The sequence below is a fragment of the Paroedura picta genome, chromosome 5 (assembly GCF_049243985.1).
Source record: "Paroedura picta isolate Pp20150507F chromosome 5, Ppicta_v3.0, whole genome shotgun sequence".
NCBI lineage: Eukaryota > Metazoa > Chordata > Lepidosauria > Squamata > Gekkonidae > Paroedura > Paroedura picta.
In genome coordinates, this window is record NC_135373.1 from 93,680,411 (window position 1) to 93,700,610 (window position 20,200).

Below are 20,200 nucleotides of genomic sequence, written 5' to 3' on the forward strand. Positions count from 1 at the left end.
GGTTCCATCCAAATGCTTTTCTCACTGGATAAAGCCATTCATAGGGCCAAACTACATGTTTTGTAAGGCCTCAAGTCCAACTTGCTTGCCCTCCAGCCACGGATTATCTATAGGAAACGGCATTTCCAAGATCCAGACAGACCTGATTTGATCAAAAGGATGTCATGGGGGGAGGGGAAATAAGGGGCTTGTGCTGTTTTCCTGAGCTGAAAGGGCCCTGTGCACCCTCAAATCAAAACAATTAACATCCCAAACAGATGATTTCTCTCCTAAGCAAAGGCAATGATTCTGAACACAAGAAAAAGTGTGGTGGCACACGGATTGCAGTTCCCAAGTCAACCTCTGGCTGATTCTGAGGAAACCACAAAGTTTTCTCCCTGCTTCCTTTAAGCTGCTGTGCCAGAGCAGGTTAGAACCCCATGCCAAGTGGAGGCTTGTCCAGCATGTTGTCCTGTGAGCATGGCTGCTCCCCTTATTCTATCCCTACAGAGAAGACAACTTGAAGGGCCAGTGGGGGTTAGGATCTGGGTTCAAATTCCCCACTGTGCCACAAAGTTTCCTGCATGTCCTTGGGCCAGTCATTCTCTCAGCCTCTCCTATCTCACAAGGTTCCTGTGAAGATAAAACGGTGAAAGGAGAGCCATCCTGTATACTGCCCTGATATCTTTGGAGGAAAATCAGGATAAAATGCAGCAGGCAGGCAGATGGTTTTATTGCTTCTGGTTAGAGAGGCTGTGAGTCAAGCTGCAATTCACGGAGACATCTGAATGCTGGGATTTGCTGAATGTTGGAACCCTCCCCTCTTCCCCACCAATCCTAAACCAAGATTAAGCAGAGGAGTCTAAATAGGGAGTAACAGAAGAACTTCAGTTCACCCAGATGCCTTCATTCTAATGTCATGATCTGCATCTGGGTCAGAAAAATGAAAAGCATGCCTACTGAATGGGGGATACGCTTCTAGGTAGCACTGTGTGTGAACGAGACCTTGGGGTACTTGTGGATTGTAAACTAAACATGAGCAGGCAGTGTGATGCAGCGGTAAAAAAGGCAAATGCCATTTGGGGCTGTATCAACAAGGCCATCACATCAAAATCACAAGATGTCATAGTCCCATTGTATACGGCACTGGTCAGACCACCCCTAGAGTACTGTGTGCAGTTCTGGAGGCCTCACTTCAAGAAGGACGTCGATAAAATTGAAAGGGTACAGAGGAGAGCGACGAAGATGATCTGGGGCCAAGGGACCAAGCCCTATGAAGATAGGTTGAGGGACTTGGGAATGTTCAGCCTGGAGAAAAGGAGGTTGAGAGGGGACATGATAGCCCTCTTTAAGTATTTGAAAGGCTGTCACTTGGAGGAGGGAAGGATGCTGTTTCTGCTGGCTGCAGAGGAGAGGACACGCAGTAATGGGTTTAAACTTCAAGTACAACGATATAGGCTAGATATCAGGAAAAAGTTTTTCACAGTCAGAGTAGTTCAGCAGTGGAATAGGCTGCCTAAGGTGAGCTCCCCCTCACTGGAAGTCTTCAAGCAAATGTTGGATACACACTTTTCTTGGATGCTTTAGGATGCTTAGGGCTAGTCCTGCGTTGAGCAGGGGGTTGGACTAGATGGCCTGTATGGCCCCTTCCAACTCTATGATTCTATGATTCTATGATTAATGTGGTGTTTGATCCAAGGCTTCACAAACCAGGAAACTCTCATTAGCCTTCCACACCTGAGAGCAAGGGAGTAAGGGCATCATACAACATGACAGCTGTCTCTCTGACATGACATTTGCACATGGGCACTGGCTCTCCTCTGCAGAGGAACTGGCCTGTTATCAGTTTTGGTATACCCTGAAGGAAAGTGACTTCTAGAGCGCCCAACTGAATGCCATCAAGTTGCAGATTATTTATGCTGACCCTGTAGGGTTTTTGCAGGGCATGAGATGGTTTGTTATTGCCTGCCTCTGCATAGAAAAACCTGGACTACGTTGGTAGTCTCCCATCCAAATATTAATCAGAGTAAAATCTGCTTAACTTCTGAGACATGATGAGATCAGCCTAGCCTGGGCCATCCGGGTCAAGTCAAAAAATCAAACAAAGCACACACACCTACTACCATTTACAATTTATAGTTACATGTTTGAGGCTTTCAATATCACTTAATTGTTGTGTTCTAAATTTAATGCACATTGAGATACCACAGGATTCTCGCAGTAAGTAGAATGGCACATGGTCCACTCCCCAGGCTCCAGACCCATTCACAGCAAGATGACTTGCGATGCTGTCAAAATGCCAAACGTTCCCAGATGCAGTAAGGCAACTGCAACTAGTAGAGAGTCAGAGAGTCAGAGCAAAAGTATTACATGACTCCATCCAGAAATCTCAAAAGCCGCAGGGGGGAAAAAAGAAAGTAAGTAGCAGCAGGTACCAGAGAGAGGCAAATGCAGAGGAAGGAAAATCATACAAGTAACCCAATTAATATTTTAAGGAAGAAGAGGAGAAAACTAGTTTCTTTTCCAATCCAGAAGGAGAAGGGAAAGACGAGCCTGGCTGACACTGCCAAGGAGAGAATTCCACATGGGGTGCAAAATTCCTTCCTGGATTCTGACGAAGGGCCAAAAACTGCTAATTTACCTTCCATTAGGCTTGTAAGAAGATTTTGGGGATGAGGAGGAAATTAGAAGGAACAAACAAGTAGAAGGAGGCAGTACACCATCTCACACAATCCTGGACCCAGCAAAAGTGGTCAGACACAAAGCAATGCTTACTTTCCGGTAGAGAATGTATCCGTGTTCCAAGGCTTCTATAATACGCATGCTTCATAGCCTCCTCTGCTGAAATTCTTTTTTTGGATTCGTACTGTTAAATCAAAGGGTGGGGAACATTGAAATATTTTAACCGTACTCAGCAGCCAAGCACATTCTTTACTTAAATTTGACCCTATGTTCATTTCCTAGCATTTCTTTCTTTGATGAAGTTTATTTTTCAGGTCTGGTAAAGACCATGTTTGAACTGTCTTCTCTTTTAAGCCTGCCTTGAATGTGCTTTTCAACATGACATGACCCCAAAAAGGCACAAGACTTCTTTACAGGTTAAGAATTTTGTTGCTTAAATGTATGGCCTACAGTAGTGGTATATGGTTTGCAAATTGCAGGAAGTCACATTGACCGATTATGCACTGGGAACTTTACGGCCCCAGCTCCCGTGCAGGAGCACAAATCGGGGCTGGATGAGGTGCACCAGGCCAAATGCTCCCCCGTGTGGGTGCAGGAAGAGGTAGAGCAACCTGCCACGACTAAAACTCCAGCCAGCAGCCCAACATGAAACCTCCAGTGCATAAACGGTCATTCACAGTTGCCATCAATCAAGAGCCACATTTGTTTCCATCCCTGGCCTGCACCACAGTGCAGCTTACTTGTATCTCTGGTGGCAGCTGTTTCAACATGGTAGCCACCTCCTTGTCTGAAAGATGGGAGTAGGTGCTACCATGGGCAACAGCCCTCAGAAAAGCCAGAAATGACCCATCAAAGAGCCACTGAATGGATACCATTTAACCTAAAATATGAAAAAAATTGTTTGGCTGCCAGGACCTTTTGCATTGCAATCCATTTTTACAGGGCCACCTTTAATTTTTCTTGCAAACTTATTGTTGCCGCTGTGTCATTTCTCTGAAGCTGTTTCAAGAATTTTTATACACCTTATTGCCTCAGTATTTCAGATTGTGTGAAGGGTACAGCTGGATAAACAGAGGTCAATTTACTAGAGTTCGGACTAAAATCTACCCTAAAGCACAATATACATCAACAGTAATTCTGCCACCATCTGCTGAGTAAAAGGAAAGGTCATTCATTATCAGCGCTACTTGTAGAATCAAACATTTTAGATTAGCAAGACCTCTGTTGCTCTCAACCTCACTTGTAACAATTATCTTATCAGTTCTTCACCACTGTTACATATATATCACCTGGAATTGCATTACTCATTATCAGAAACATCTACAAAATTCTGAACATTAAGGATTACTTTTCCTAGGCATGCTAATTAACATTAAGTGAAACTAATGTGCAGTCTACCATGCTCATTTTGATTAGCGTACTCAATTTTGTTTCTTCTGTAAAACAAGACTGTGTTCTGTCCCTAACCATGTCTCCCTTCCACATTCTGTCCCAAGGAAATAAAATAGTTTGCTCATGATTATGCAAGTTAACTAAATTTGCATCTAATTGCTTAGAAGGGGAATCATCAATAATTCATTATAACTCCCAAGGTTCTGAGGTGTGTGGAGGGGGAAATGAGGGGGAGGGGTGATTGGCCAGGAGCCCAAAAGGAGGAATGTTGACCGTGGGTGGTGGGCTGCAGGTGCAGAGACAAGAGACAGAGGGCTGCACAGTTTTAGTTCCATTTTCTGTGTTTCCATGAAGCTCCCAATATCTGCACCAGCTTTTCCCACAACAGTATATGCTGAACAGTTGCTTGAAAAATAATTAAGTATTTTGCACATACCATTCCCATGGCTATGAGAATATATAAACAAACACAAATATCCCTATTAAATTCATTTATGAGCACAGTAAGAATACGGTATGCTGTGTTTTTTTTAATATGCATGTGTTTGTGTGTGTGAAAAATGGAAAAAACTATGCTAGCCACTAAATTCAAGGGTGATGAACTATCACCTTGTGCATTTATGACCAGCAGTTAGTTTTATGGTCAAATCTATCAAGCACACCATTCAACAATTTACTCTTCACCTGAAAAACTCAACATACATGCATGAAGAATATAATAGTTGCTTACTTGCAGAAACTTTACTATTAATTCAATTCCTTCCGAGTCTAGCCTAAAAACAATACAAAAACAAAGCAAAACATGTTCAGTGTTTGTGCACATATAAGTACATAAGAAGAGCTCAGCTATATTAGACCAATGGTCCATCTAGTCTAGCAGTCTGTCTTGTACAACAGCCAACCCATTCCACAGGCAGGGAAGCCAGTTCCCAGGTCACCTGGAATTATATCTAATCTCCAGACTAAAGAATCTAATCTCCTTTTAAAGATATCTATACCTATGGCCATCACTACATCCTCTGGCAGCGAAATCCTCATTTTAATTACTCATTGTGTAAAGGAATATTTCCTTTTGCCTGTCCTGAATCTACTGCCCATAACTATTACTTATTCAAACATTCATTTTCAAAGTAATATCAAATGATTGTGCAACATTGCCCCCCAAAATACTATTCTAAGGCTTCAGTATTATATGCAATTAATTCTTCTAACTATGTATTTACAAGAATTCCCTGAGTGAGCAACTCTGCTGATAATGTTATAGGCTAAAAGACAGACATGCATGTGCTTAGCCTACATCTCTAGCAAGGTGTACAGAGCAGTCAAAATTCCTTCCATTGGCAGTTGCATCAAAAGGGTGACCTTTCTCACAGGAGGCTGCCCTTAGCCTGCTCTTTAATTCTTTGCCTGTATGGGTGCCTCTATTTGCCTGTATAAACTATTATGATGCCTCAAATTACATAAGAAATATGTGAAAATGCAAAATACAAACAGGGCTTACATATTCTATTTAAAAGTCTATTGTGAAAAGGCATCCTGTAGAGTTGATAAATTCATGTGCCTACCAAGAACTCTGATGACGATGACCAATTCCTGGGGCAGGGCTATGTCTCATTTTACATGACATTTCAAGGCACTACATTTGTTCAGAACATGAAGCATGAATGTATTACCTACTGTTCTGCACCTCCCAGCTTACAGTAAAACAAGAATGCATAAGTGCTAAATTCAGTTGGGCAGCTGTGTTGGTCTGAAGAAGCATTACAAAATTTGAGTCCAGTGGCCCCTTTAAGAGCAATACAGTTTTATTCTGGAAGTATAAACTTCCATGTGCATGCACACCTCTTCAAAAAGTTTTTATCCAGAATAAAATGGTATAGAATTAATAAAGTTAGCCTAAAGATGGCTAGCTGACTAATTAGAATTTACTTTGTTATACATAGTTAAATCCATTAATGTGGCCTGTGGTCAGAGTCACAAACAGTTATGACACCAGCAGAAAATGACAGATGAAACTTCCTGTACCTTGGTGCATGGTTGATTAAAGGCTGTGGCTTGTATTTAGGGAAGTTGTAGTTCCTAAACTCATCACTGGATGTAATACCTGGCCATGTTTCCTGTGATGGAGTTCCTGAGTAGAAAGATAAAACAAATGATGCCCATGCAAAGGAGGATGAACAAGATAAAAGCATCACAACCACACAGTATTTGAATCCAAAACCTGAAGAAGAGGCAAGCAAACAATTACGTTCACTTAGTGTCTGTAAGTTATAGATTATATATTTGTCAATTTATAAAGTACCATTTTATTTGGTTCAACCACAGTCCAAAAACAGATGTCTACTGTGATTACACCAGGATACACATTCGTCATCTTTAAAAGAGCAAGGTCAAGACACAGTTCGTAAAGCCACAGTTGTAAAGTTAGTGCTAAGCATAGTTATTTACCAAGAAGTCTGAAAATTAAGTGCAATTCGTCTTCAACAGTTGACCCAGGAAAGAGAGGTCTTCCAGATGCCATTTCAAAAAATATGCATCCAACTCCCCTTTAGAGAGAAAAAAAGTTAAAATACAAGTTGGGGAAAAAACCCTACACATTTCTGTTTTAAACATTTAGCTGCTCATGATTGTGACAATCTAAGAATGAAGTAGGCTCTAATATAAACAGGATCCCAACAAATCTTATTTCTGTAGTATGAAGGCCTAGAGAGAATTGTTCCATTTAGAATCCAAATTATTCAAATACTTCCTACAACTAAGCTCAAGAGGATTAAAATATCCTTTCTCCTTTCACTTATGATTTTAAATGTTTTAATGAAAATTACATCATTATTATAGAGTATAAAAGATCAAAAAGTCTTTCTAGAGTTTGCACAATTTAACTGAAAACAAAAATAGATTAATAACAGAGAAAGACATACCACATATCAATTTGCGTTGAATACTCAGAAGATCCCAGAAGAACATCTGGAGGTCTATACCACAATGTGACAACCTCATTGGAGTAGGTCTTCGTAGGGACAGATTTTGCTCTAGCCAAGCCTTTAAAAACAGAGCACATTATGAATTTTTGGTAGATCTGCTGATAAGACAGACAGACACACATACACACACTCTTTCATGTCAGTCGCTACAGGAATTCCATATGGTTCAAAAAACACTACTGAGTTTTTACAAAAATATAATGGCGGCTCTTTATACAGGAAATTCTTGCATAAGATTTTGAAAGGCAAAACTATCCAGGGTTTAATGCTTTTGAGTATGAAAGAAAGCACAAAGCTAGAGACATCTTCTGCTACATTTTGCTTCACATCAGCATAACAGAGCTAATCATATGTCATGCAGAAGACACAATATGGATATACAATCCATACAAGGTCACTGAGAGTGCAGTGTGGGGGGGGGGGGGAGAGACCAAAGAAAGCAATATCATTGAGTCACATGGGCCATCCATTCCTTTCTAATGCTATTGGGGCATGCATATTCCCAGTTAACAGCTGTCTGGCACTGACATATATTAAAAGAGATGATGGGCCACAAAGATTATCAAAGCCCATTTTGGACTGCCTACTCATCTTCAGACTTTTTTGTTCTTCACTGTAGCTGGCCTGCTATTGGCAGCTGTCACTCCTGGCAGGAAAATCATGCTTTTATATTATGCACTCATTTAAATGGACAAGTCTGTTCCCACTTTGAAACTTAAAAAGCCTTCAGCTGGATGCATTTTTCCCACACAAGCAGCACTCCTGCTGTTCAGAAAGCGCTTATGCGATGCTCTCCAGAGAATTACTTAGTAAGAGAACAGCATGAAGCACTGCCCACACTACTGTTATGAAGAATGCATTAGTATGAAGAACCTCTGCATTCTCAAACAGCAAGAGAGCATGAACAGTTTTCTGAGGTGAGCGTAGACAGTGTGGCAGGCAAGGGAGTAGGTGGAGCGGTCTGTCTGAAGGCCCTACTGAGTGGTCTTCCACTGGTAAGGGTTGGAAATCAGTTCCAGCTCTAGTTCAGGAAAGGGCCAATTGGCCGCTGGGAAGTCAGAATACTTTCTTTTCTCCACTTTTTCTCTCAGTCTTCCCTCTCTCCCTGCTTATTTTTGTACTTTTGCTCAAGAGCTTATTCTTTGTCAGTCCCTAAAAATTATTGCTTTTAACAAGCATTTCAACAATGTTGCAAAATCTATGGAAGTAGTAGATGTAGGTAGGGAGCACAATTTAGTATGAAATACAAATGGAAAGAACATACCAATGCTTTTTAACCAAATAAATTCAATATTATCAGCAGATAGTCAGGAGCACTGAAATAGCAAAGAGGGAACATGCCACAAAGCGTTATGGGCACTTATCAGGATCACTCACTTCCTCCTCATTAGGGAGGAAGGAGCTGACAGTAAAGACATGAAGTACATTAAATTAGAGCTGAGCCAATTTTTTGTTGAATTTTACACATTCTTTTAAGCTTAAAGAAAAGTTTCTACTTTTTGTATGAGTTCTGAATAGTAATCCTAACTCAGACAGAGATGCAATATTACCTGTCTTCCACAAGATGCTTTGGGAACTGTGCAGAACCTGAGCTACTCAGTAACTTTAGGACAAGAGAGTTCTGTAAATCCCCAGTCTTGTCTGACCAAATCTTTGAAGCTATCTTCCCAATGGAGGACATCTAGTTCTTGTACATGCAGTTATTCATAATACCTAGTGAAATTTACATCCAAATATTTTGTTTACAAACAAAATCAACAAAACAAACCATTCGCTCCATACCAAAGTCTGCTAGCTTTAATTCCCCTCTTTCATTAATTAGCAGATTTTGTGGTTTTAGGTCTCGATGTAGCACTTTCCTTCTGTGACAGTATGCCAAACCACGTAGAATCTGGTATAAAAATAACTATCAAAGACAGAAGGGAGGGGGAAAAAGATCAATTCAAATTAGATTTTCAAAAGTGTTAATAAACCTATTTTGTGCTGTAAAAGAAACCACCTAAATGAAAACAAAGGCAAAATCTACTCAAGCAGTTAGCCATTCTCATAAACCGGATATCCTAATCTTTGATAGTAATTCTATTAAAGAACTATCAAGTGATTAATTTGAAATAGGTCTATTTTTCTGCATTCTTTGTTTTCATGCCTCTTCTTACCCTTCATCATAGTACAGACATCTTTTTGAAATACAGCCACTTTTTATACTTCCCACTATGCTGCACAAAGCAGACTGCAGGTTAAGCCAACCATATGAGAGAGAAAACAAAGGGAACCTTTCCAGCTCCATGTATCTTTAATTACATTTGTCATCTCTCCCACCCTGCGTGCCCCCTCCTCTGGTCATGAGACCTTCCAATGAGATTATTCCTTATTTTCAGTATTTTTTTATATGCCTCGCTAACAACTCTGCAAAAAGAACCACCTGCTAAAAAGGTGTGTGGGGGGGGGATGTCTTCACACAGTAGGTATAATCAAGAAAGGAGCTTCAGCTTATTGTGATTCACCAGCTGACTGAGAATAAACATGCAAAATACCCTGGCACAGTGCCACTTTTTTTTTTTTTTGCACTGAATTCAACAGCAAAATTGCCTGAGAATAAAATGCTTTTGTTGCTTCCTTTAAGGGTTTGCCAACCTATTTCAAAAGCAGTTCGAAAGCTGTTCTTTTTGCAGTGCCTTTTATGGGATTCTTGATAGCATCTGTCTTTGCAGCAAATCCTATGTGTCCTGGGAGATGTCAAACCATACGGTCTGCATTTATTTAATTTATGGCTATTCTGTGTTGCTGATTTTCCCCCCTGTATCTAAGCTGGGTATTTTTATATTATACAAAGGCAAAATCCAAGTTCTGAATATAGAATAGCTGCAGTTATTAATCACTTGCAAAACATTCTTAGAAAATACTCTGCTACTTATGATTCCAAATTTTGTTTTAATCAGTAGGGATGGGTACACAAACTGTAAAAATGCATTTTGTGTCAGTCTGTGGTCCTGCAAACCCTGTTGAAAGATTCCACAGTCTCTTTAAATGGGATTTGTAGAAAGGCCAAAAAACAGCTGAGAGGCAGGGAGCCCTTACCTACTGCTAAGCTGTTTCTTTGGACTATCTTGTGCAGTCTCTTTAAAGCTTACTACCCACCACTCAGCTGTTTTTGCAAGTTTCATAGGGAAAAGAAAGCGGGGGTCTAAAAGGACTTGAAGTTCCTTTAACTCCCTGCTTTCTGTTCTACCCATAAACTGCTTTAAAACATTGTGGAAGCTTATGATAGTAGACTGGTCACAAACTTTGGTTGGCAAACCATAAGCAGAGCAAAATTCGTCATGGTTCATGCCCATCTCTACTAATCAACTCAAAGACATGAGCATGGGGCATTTAATGATTTTTACACTGCTGTGGAACTAAATTAGCCTGGGCAAACCACCTAAGAAGCTTCAGGCCTGAATCTGCATTTCCCACATCAACATCTATCACTGTAGCCACTGCAAGTTGTCCATAAACAGCTCTGTTAAGTCATTATAAATTATCACCACATCAAGGACCTTTTCAGAGAGCTTCCCATACATTTACTTGTTGAGATCTAACTGTTCTATTAGGTAGGCCAAAAGATCCATTATAACACACAGGAAAAAGAGACTGAAAAAATTACTCTTCCAAAATGACATTAACTCATGTTTTAGCAAAGATTTGGCTCTAGGTCCCACTACAAAAACTTCCTGAAAATGCAGCTTTTTTTTTTAAGTTATTTGCGACTGCTACAGTTTGATAAACTAATTAATGCACCAATGCCAGAGGTTAATTTCTCTTTTGTAACTATATTAGATCCAAATCAGAAAAAGACTAGAAAACTTTAATAGAGTTATTGCACAAAATGAAACAAGACTTCCAAAAGAAAAGACTTAATGACATTACAAGAGTTATTTATCTAGTGCATTTTAATTGGCCTATCTTTCAAATGCCTTGACCTGGGTAGCCACGCTAGCCTGACCTCATCAGATCTTGGAAGCTAAACAGGGTCAACTCTGCCTAGTATTTGGATGGGAGACTATACCAGGGTCATGATGCAGAGGTGGAAAACCACCTCTGAACGTCACTTGCTTTGAAAACCCAATGAGGTTGGCATAGGTCACCTGTGACTTGATGGTAATTTCTACCACCATCATTCAAGGAGCTCAGTTCACCCGCTTCCTTTTTATTCTAACTAAAGCTTTAGAACAACCCCGTGACAGGCTTGAGAAGAGTTACTAGGCCAAGGTCTCCCAAGACATTCGCAGCGCAAATGGAAAACATGCTCATCCTTACACCATACCATCTCTCATCATGGCACTCCTTGATTCTGGGCAGCTAACAGCAAACTGAGCACAAAACCTGCTGGAATTTATATGACAAGCCAGACCTTGTGTTGCTGTGGCACACTGTCTACTACATCATCAGTTGACCAGCCACACAATGTTCTTTGCTTGCTACAAGTATAAAATACTTATTTAAAGGTAAGGTTTTTCACAATTTAAATCCTTGCAATAAGCAACAGAAGACTTTTCTAGGGAAATTTTAAGTTACATTACATAATTAAACACTTAAAGGGGTAGTTATTTGAATAGGAACACACAAAGATACATGCAGAAAATTGTATCAATGTTAATTGCAGTAGCTGTGGTTACAAAGCCGTAAATAGGCTGGCTATCAATTAAATATGTTGGACTAAGACCCACCTTTACATTGTGCATACTCATGATGTTCCCACAGTCATCCATATACTGCTTTAGGTCTTTGTCCTGACAAAATAAAATAAACATTGTTTAGTGTGCTAAAAAACTGGTTGAATATAACAAGAAATTTTTTTATTTGCTTAGGTAGTTCTTCCAAAGTGCTTATTTCCCCAGAATGCCACTCCCAAAGTTTCTTCAGTATGTCCAAGCTTAGTATTTTAATTGATTAAAAGGATAAACATCTATGATTAATCAATTAACAAAGCTACACATGAAGCTACCATACATGAAGTTGCTCAGTCCCTTGATCTATCAAGATCAATACTATTTCCTCTGACTGGCAGCAACTCTCCAGGATCTCAGGAGAAGGGGATTTTTATATCATCTACTACTTGATTTTTTTAACTAGATATTACTGGGATTAAAACTTGAGTCTTTTACATGCACATACTTTTGGAAAATGCTTAAGTGAAGGTTTAGGGGAAGGAAGCTCCAGAGCTGGATATCAAGAACTAGGAATGCCTCATCCTTTGTGCACAGATGAAATGGCCTAAAGAGATAATGATGCATGTGTGGGAAGGAATTTAGGCCCAAACTGTTTAGTGCTTTGTAAGTTAAGCAGAACTTAAATCTGGTTCTTTCCCCAAAATTTCATCCTCACCAAGGATTGAGTTGCTTCACTGTTTTAATCTAGCCTTGAGGACATGAACACAATGAATGACAGTCCTTAGATCAGATTCAGAAAGGATGGGTCACTACCTTCCATAACAGCCAAAGAAACTAAAAAGTCCTCCTGATAGCTACTGCAATCTGAACAATCCTGGACAACAATAGATCCAGGAAGATCTTTAGGTTTGATCATCAAGATTGAATCCCTCAGCAGGAGCCCCTTCACAAGCTCTTGATATGTTGCAGGCCCTATCAACTGTCTGGTAAGGTTCAGCCTAAATTAGTGCATCCTGACCAAAGAGACTGAAGAAAGAATTGATCTCTGCCTTGCATTTGGTATAAAGATATACTTAAACTGCCCACACTTCTCCAATATAGAACAAGGGCAGACATGCCAATTAGGCATCTGAACTTGAGCATATTAGGTGCATAATTCTTTCTACGGTGGCAGCACAATTTAAGGTATTCCACACTATAAATAGCTTAGAGCTGTGCTGAAATGGCATTATTCTTTTCCCACTTGCAGCAAGCAAAAATGTATGTTGATTAGTTGACACACAACACAAATCCTGAAAATATGGAGCATAAAGGCTTCCTACAGCTAGCCACAGAAAAGGGGAAACTGCACAACTCGAACTACTTCTCCCTATAGCCAGCTACAAGAAAGATGTACACATATGGTTTTCAAGATCACAGCTCACAGTCATTGTAAGACAAGACAAACATATTACCTTTAATACACTGAAGACACCTGACTTTTTAGCAAGATACCGCATTCCATAAGAAACTGACAGCAGAATATCCACTCCACCTATACACACCCTTTCAATTCGTACAATATTATAACACTGAGATTCCATTTGGAGTTGAACATTGCACATTTAAGATGACATGCTTGAGAGTATTTAAAGAAAACAACTTACCAGATACTCGAAGACCAGAGTCAAAGATTTCTCAGTGTGAACGATATCATGCAGTGTAACAATATTTGCATGTTTTAGGTCTTTTAGTAATGATACTGAAAAAAGAAATGAACAGAAGACAGACTGGTAATACATGGGAAAAGTAGACTGCACATACATTACTGTGCCAAATGGGTAATGGAGTAAACACAATTAATTTACACATCATTAATTTAGCCTAGGGAAAAAATGTCATGATATTTTCCATCTGAAATAAAAAAGGACCAAAATATTTAATTTTTGCTTGTTTCAATGAGGCCCAAGTGTATTTGACTTTATGTAGATTGTACCCAATGCGCATATATAAGAGGGAGTGTGAAAGGCTGAAGGTCAGTATGAATTAAAATCTGGGGAGGATCAGAAGGTGCATGTGATGGCGGAACAGAGTGCAGAATACGTAGACTAATTACTCATTTCAGAATAAATAAAGAAGAAAAGAATTGTGTTATAAAACATGCAGCTTATTCAGCTAAGGATATAATTTTGTGCACTTTGACACTGAGGCTTGTGTGGTCTAAGTGCACACAGGCACTTAACCTGTGCTTAGCCTAGAATACTTCAGTTTGCAGGTGGGAGCTTGTATGACTCCTTCATATAAAAAATAAATCCTGCACACAGAACAATGTGCAAAGAGAAGGGTAGCTTAAAACCATTCTGTTTTAAGGGTAGCTGTTGCTGTTGGGAGAATATTCAGTTACATGATTACCAACTTGCAAAGAGAGCAAAGGTCAAGATCAAAGCAGTTGATCTTGTATTTCATTCAAATATTTAGATTTTCTGACACACCTAGGTAATAGTCTCTTTCACTGTGGCTATGCTTAAGTAGCATCATGTTTCATGTAAAGCGGACGTGCTTAGTTTGACACCCATCCAAGTAAATAAGCCGGCTGTTCATGTACACTTCACAGTTTAATATTGTTGACTGAGAATGTTGTATTACACAAACATCTCAGGATGCAAGATGTTTAAAGGAGAATTACATGTAGGTCAAGAATCCTCTGCCACAAATATTCAGTTTATGCAGCTTGATCCAGAGATTATTTTCCTCCACTGAATAAACAGATGTCATGTTTTATGCCTTCTCTTTGGCTTGGTTCACACATAACGTCTGCTGAACAACCTTGGGGGTTCTCAGGGTCATCTGCTCCCTCCTCTCGTTCCACCATGTTATAAGAGGGATTTGTTCTAGACTTGAAAAGTAAGATTCTAAAATGAGGCATGGTTTGAACTCCAGGTTTGGAAAGCAGGGCAAATGCAAACCATAGTCTACTTAAGCAGACAATAACAGAAACCCACAGTTTGTCACAGATGCAGAAATTGCCAGTTAGCTGAATACAACAATATGTGGCCTAAAGACTCACTCACTAGAACTCAACTCATGACTTTAATCTCCAGATTTAATTTGAAGTGGATATAACATCTAATCTGGTTCAGGGTTTGGTGCATTTTTTAGAACTGCAAACGATGATAATCATGGCATTTGAGATGACCTCACATTTGAAAGGAAAAGAAATTGCTCACCTTCCCTAATGGCTGTGCATGGTGCTCCCTCTTCATGCTCTAATCTTATTTCTTTTAAGGCTACCAAGTTTTCTGTCAGTTTACTTCGTCCTTTATATACTGTTGCATAGGTACCCTGGGGAAAAAGTGAAAATAAATTTAAGAAAAGTTCTATGAGAATTATGAAGTAACCAAAAGGAAATAGGCAATGTCAGTTTGTATTATGAATATAGAAGCATTTTTAAAAAGAACTGAAGCAAAATGGTTAGACTGCTGTTACAGCACCTAAAGTTTTATTTTATTTATCTTTACATTTATATCTTGCCACTCCCACTGAAGTGGCTCATGGTGGGTAACAATAGTTGACCCACATTAAAATCCCGCTAAAAACAATAATAAAATCCCTGACATCTACCCCCTAGGTCAGTGGTCCCCAACCTTTTTATCACCGGGGACCGGTCAATGCTTGACAATTTTACTGAGGCCCAGGGGGGGGTAGCCTTTTGCCGAGGAACGTTGCTGCTGCCGCCTGAGCCCCTGCTCTGCTTGCTTTCCCGCTAGTGCCCCTGACTTCCCGCCACCCATGGGGGGGCGCTGCTAGCAGCAGCTGCGTAGTGCCATGCTGAGGGGGAGCCCCAGCCGTGGCAGCTGCTGGAGAGCAGCAAAGGTGAGCCAGTGGCACAGTGACAGGGCAGCTCCCGAGGTAGCAGCCAGGGAGGAGGACGAGGAGGAGCTGCGGCTCGGTACCAACTGATCCACAGACAGGTCCTGGTCCCCAGACCGGGGGGTTGGGGACCACTTCCCTAGGTGACAAAAAATGCCCACCTTCCTCCAGAACCACAGACCCAATGATAACAGTGCCTCAGGGGATAACTCCAGGGGCACATGATGACCTGGCTAACCAGTGAGGGGCCCAGATCTAACTGCATGGGCCTCAACCAAAGATCTGGCAGAAGAGTTCTGTCCTGCAGGCCCTGCGGAACTGAGGAAGTTGTCAGGGCTGTCAGCTCTCCCAGGAGCTCATTCCACCAGGTTGGGGCCTGGACCGAAAAGGCCTGGCCCTGGTTGAGGCCAGGCAAGCCTCCCTTTGGTTTGGGGACTTCCAACAGACTCATGCCCACAGAGCATAATGACCTATGGGGGGGGGGCATAAGGAGATAGGTGGTCCTACATCTTTGTAGACATTTGGCCTTATTTAAAATAAATACACTATTACATGTGTAGTACACTGTCAGTCGCATTAGCATGGTTAAGCAACCCTGTGGCCTGGCCCATTATGAGTTACTCTTTATATCTAGCTCCCTTATAAATACAAATTATCAACTGTACACCTTGGCCTAAACACTTCCTCTCTCCTCCTTTTCTAGCATGAGACATACTACACAATGGATGACTGAATCTGGGTTTAGATTTAATTGTATTTAATTTAATAGTTTTCTATTTTTATTGCTATATTTTATCTTGATGTGATTTTACTGTGATCTAATCCACCCTGCATCACACAAGATAGGGCAGAAAATAAGTATTAATATTAAACTGGCAACAATGTTATCTATGATTCTGGCTAACTAGGAATTGAAAACTTTCAGATATTAGTTTCAAATCCTGGCTAAAATGGAAATCCAGATTAACAATCACCATGATAAACAAGGTATGTGGAACAAATTCACAGTCAACAGGAGAAAAGAGTCCACTATCAGGAGCTCATCATATAATCTTTAACCACAATAATTTAGATTAACACTAAATACTGTGAATAAGTAGTAGTAGATCAGTTTAAGAGTAGTAGATCAGTTTAAGGCTATACTGCAAGAGCAATGTGCATGTACGAGCACTAACTATGTTCTTTTCACATGCCTAATTTTATGAGAGAAATAGCACAGAAACATAATTTTAGTTTAGCATTTTGAATATTCTTCAAGAATTAAAGAGCCACAAATACCCTTTCTAGAAAGTGACTTATTTTCAAGCAGCTCATATCTCATTCAGAAAAACAGCCCCAGATCTTCAAGCCCTATTAGTGCAATAGTTTAAATGCAAACATATATATCCTATGCTCCAGAAGTACAGGCAGGATTTCGAAGAGGTAGAGGAACTAGAGATCAAATTGCCAACATACGCTGGATCATGGAGAAAGCTAGGGAGTACCAGAAGAACATCTACTTCTGCTTCATTGACTATGCTAAAGCCTTTGATTGTGTGGAGCACAACAAATTGTGGCAAGTTCTTAAAGAGATGGGAATACCAGAGCATCTTATTTGTCTCTTGAGAAATTTATATGCAGGTCAAGAAGCAACAGTGAGAACTGAACATGGAATCACGGATTGGTTCAAAATTGAGAAAGGAGTTCGGCAAGGCTGTATACTGTCGCCTTGCCTATTTAACTTGTATGCGGAGCACATCATGAGAAAGGCGGGATTAGAGGAGTCACAAATTGGGATCAAGATTGCAGGGAGAAATATCAACAACCTCAGATATGCAGATGATACCACTCTAATGGCAGAAAGTGAAGAGGAACTAAAGAGCCTGTTGATGCGGGTGAAGGAGGAGAGTGCAAAAGTTGGCTTGAAACTCAACATCAAGAAAACAAAGATCATGGCATCCGGCCCTCTCAATTCCTGGCAAATAGATGGGGAAGAAATGGAGATAGTGACAGATTTTATTTTCCTCGGCTCCAAGATCACTGCAGATGGGGACTGCAGCAAAGAAATTAAAAGACGCTTGCTCCTAGGGAGGAAAGCTATGGCAAATCTAGACAGCATCCTAAAAAGCAGAGACATCACCCTACCAACAAAAGTGCGTTTAGTCAAGGCTATGGTATTCCCAGTTGCAATGTATGGCTGCGAAAGTTGGACCATAAGGAAGGCCGAGCGTCAAAGAATTGACGCTTTTGAACTCTGGTGCTGGAGAAGACTCTTGCGAGTCCCTTGGACTGCAAGGCGAACAAACCGGTCAGTCCTAGAGGAGATCAGCCCTGACTGCTCTTTAGAAGGCCAGATCCTGAAGATGAAACTCAAATACTTTGGCCACCTCATGAGAAGGAAGGACTCCCTGGAGAAGAGCCTAATGCTGGGAGTGATCGAGGGCAAAAGAAGAAGGGGACGACAGAGAATGAGGTGGATGGAGGGAGTCACTGAAGCAGTAGGTGCAAACTTAAAAGGACTCCAGGGAATGGTAGAGGACAGGAAGGCCTGGAGGATCATTGTCCATGGGGTCGCGATGGGTCGGACACGACTTCGCACATAACAACAACAACAAAATATCCTATGCATATAAGCCAACCATATTAAGTAATATAACCTTGTCCCAAAGTAAATAAATCTTTTGCTGCTTATGTAATGTTTCACTGGGAGAAACCAAGCTATGTAACAGAATACAGAACACTCTCTTAAAATCAACTCAGTTGAAACTGTCAGTTTGTTCATGTATATTTCTCTCTGTTGAACAGCCCCTACTGTTAGCACAAACTTTCCCCAAAAGACATCACTCTTCCATACCTCTTATGCAGAGATGTTTTAGTGCATTGCAGTAAACAGATTATTAGACTTCCAAACTCCATGATCATCTCTCATTTTCAGAACAAAGGATATATTACATTTAAAACAACGAAGGAAGGCCACTGGATATAAAGTTAGTGAGAGTCAGCTTGATGTAGTGGTTAAGAGCGGTGGCTTCTAATCTGGTGAGCCAGGTTTGATTCCCTGCTCCCCCACAGGCATCCAACTGGGTGACCTTGGGCTCGCCACAGCACTGATAGAGCTGCTCTGATCAAGCGTAATATCAGGGCTCTCTCAACCTCACCTACCTCACAGGGTGTCTGTTGTGGGGAGAGGAAAGGGAAGGTGATTGTAAGCCGCTTTGAAACTCCTGGTAGAGAAAGGCAGCATATAAGAACCAACTACTCCTCTTCTTCTTCTAGTTTCATCCCAAGGTTTTAAACTCTGGTAGGATCAGCCCTGACTGCTCCTTAGAAGGCCAGATCCTGAAGATGAAACTCAAATACTTTGGCCACCTCATGAGAAGGAAGGACTCCCTGGAGAAGAGCCTAATGCTCCCAGCTTCTAATGCTGGGAGCAAAAGAAGAAGAGGATGACAGAGAATGAGGTGGCTGGATGGAGTCACTGAAGGAGTTAGTGCAAACTTAAATGGACTCCGGGGAATGGTAGAGGACAGGAAGGCCTGGAGGATCATTGTCCATGGGGTCGCGATGGGTCAGACACGACTTCGCACCTAACAACAACAAGGATTCAGGAGTCTACTGCCTGAAGGATCATGGAACTTTTCATGCCACAGTGGAACCACAGCCAGTTTCTGACCTCCAGAATATTTATTCCCAGGATCATGGGACCCATGTGGACTAACAGTCATTCAGATTGCAAGGCCGTAGTGAAGAAGGGAGCAAAACTGTTTCCTCCTTCCTTTTCTGTCAGCTGAAATCAGAAGAGGCAGAAAAGACTTTGTGCCTTTACTTCTCCACAGTGGAGCCCACAAACCTTCCTAGGACTGGACTACTGAAAGACATGTAACAAATTGCTGGACCCAACTGGATGGTTCACAGACATACAATAACTGAATTTAGAAATGACAAATGAAGATTTGCTCATGATGGCACAAACCTGGCTAATGGTTATGTTCTTGTGCTCCCTCCATGGCACACAAAGCACAACTGAAGACTTCCTGAGTCCAAAAGACTTCAAACTAATTCCAGTTTCTTACAATGCCTGAATGTGACAACTTAAATTTTGTTTTTTACCCAAATCTTGGATTCAGAAATATTTTGCACATTAAAAATACCAATGTAAATATTAATAACATTGCAAAAGTATTAACTGAAAATCCCAATTGCTTGCGGGGGGGGGGGGGATGGTACACATACCTCTCCAAGCTTTTCCAATTTGATGTAAGTTTCCATTTTCCCAAAACCAATTTCAGACTGAAACAAAAGGTAAAAGTTCTTAGAAGCAGTGAAATAAACAAGATATCCACAATGAAAAAAGTTCTCTCTCTGAAAACAAAAGGGATAATAGTACATTGGTAAGCACTGCTAAATGGATGAATCAACCTTTGAAACCAGGGTAGGCTGAATTTACAAGGGTTGTTTTCACTAATCTAGTAAAAAAAATCCTTTACTTTTCCCCATTGGGGTAAAAATAGTGCCAGTTAATGGTATTAACCCTTTCTATTTTAATATCAGAACAAATTTTGAGTCGAGTAGCACCTTTAAGACCAACAAAGTTTTATTCAAGGTAGGAACTTTTGTGAGTATGCAAACTACTTCAAGCCAGCTTGGTGTAGTGGTGAGGAGTGCGGACTTCTAATCTGGCAA

General features: G+C 40.7%; 1 protein-coding gene across 4 annotated transcripts in view; it reads right to left on the reverse strand.

Moving 5' to 3' along the window:
- Window positions 1-20,200, reverse strand: part of CDK17 (cyclin dependent kinase 17) — an 87,028-nt gene that overhangs the window by 3,236 nt on the left and 63,592 nt on the right. For all 4 annotated transcript variants that reach the window (XM_077339117.1, XM_077339119.1, XM_077339118.1 and 1 more), the window contains exons 6-15: window positions 19,751-19,807; window positions 14,896-15,010; window positions 13,336-13,430; window positions 11,747-11,809; window positions 8,820-8,943; window positions 6,975-7,095; window positions 6,502-6,599; window positions 6,079-6,184; window positions 4,784-4,826; window positions 2,755-2,845 (exon numbers count right to left, since the gene is read on the reverse strand). In XM_077339117.1, the coding sequence (XP_077195232.1) occupies window positions 2,755-2,845; window positions 4,784-4,826; window positions 6,079-6,184; window positions 6,502-6,599; window positions 6,975-7,095; window positions 8,820-8,943; window positions 11,747-11,809; window positions 13,336-13,430; window positions 14,896-15,010; window positions 19,751-19,807 (913 nt within the window). The remainder of the gene's footprint in view (window positions 1-2,754; window positions 2,846-4,783; window positions 4,827-6,078; window positions 6,185-6,501; window positions 6,600-6,974; window positions 7,096-8,819; window positions 8,944-11,746; window positions 11,810-13,335; window positions 13,431-14,895; window positions 15,011-19,750; window positions 19,808-20,200) is intronic.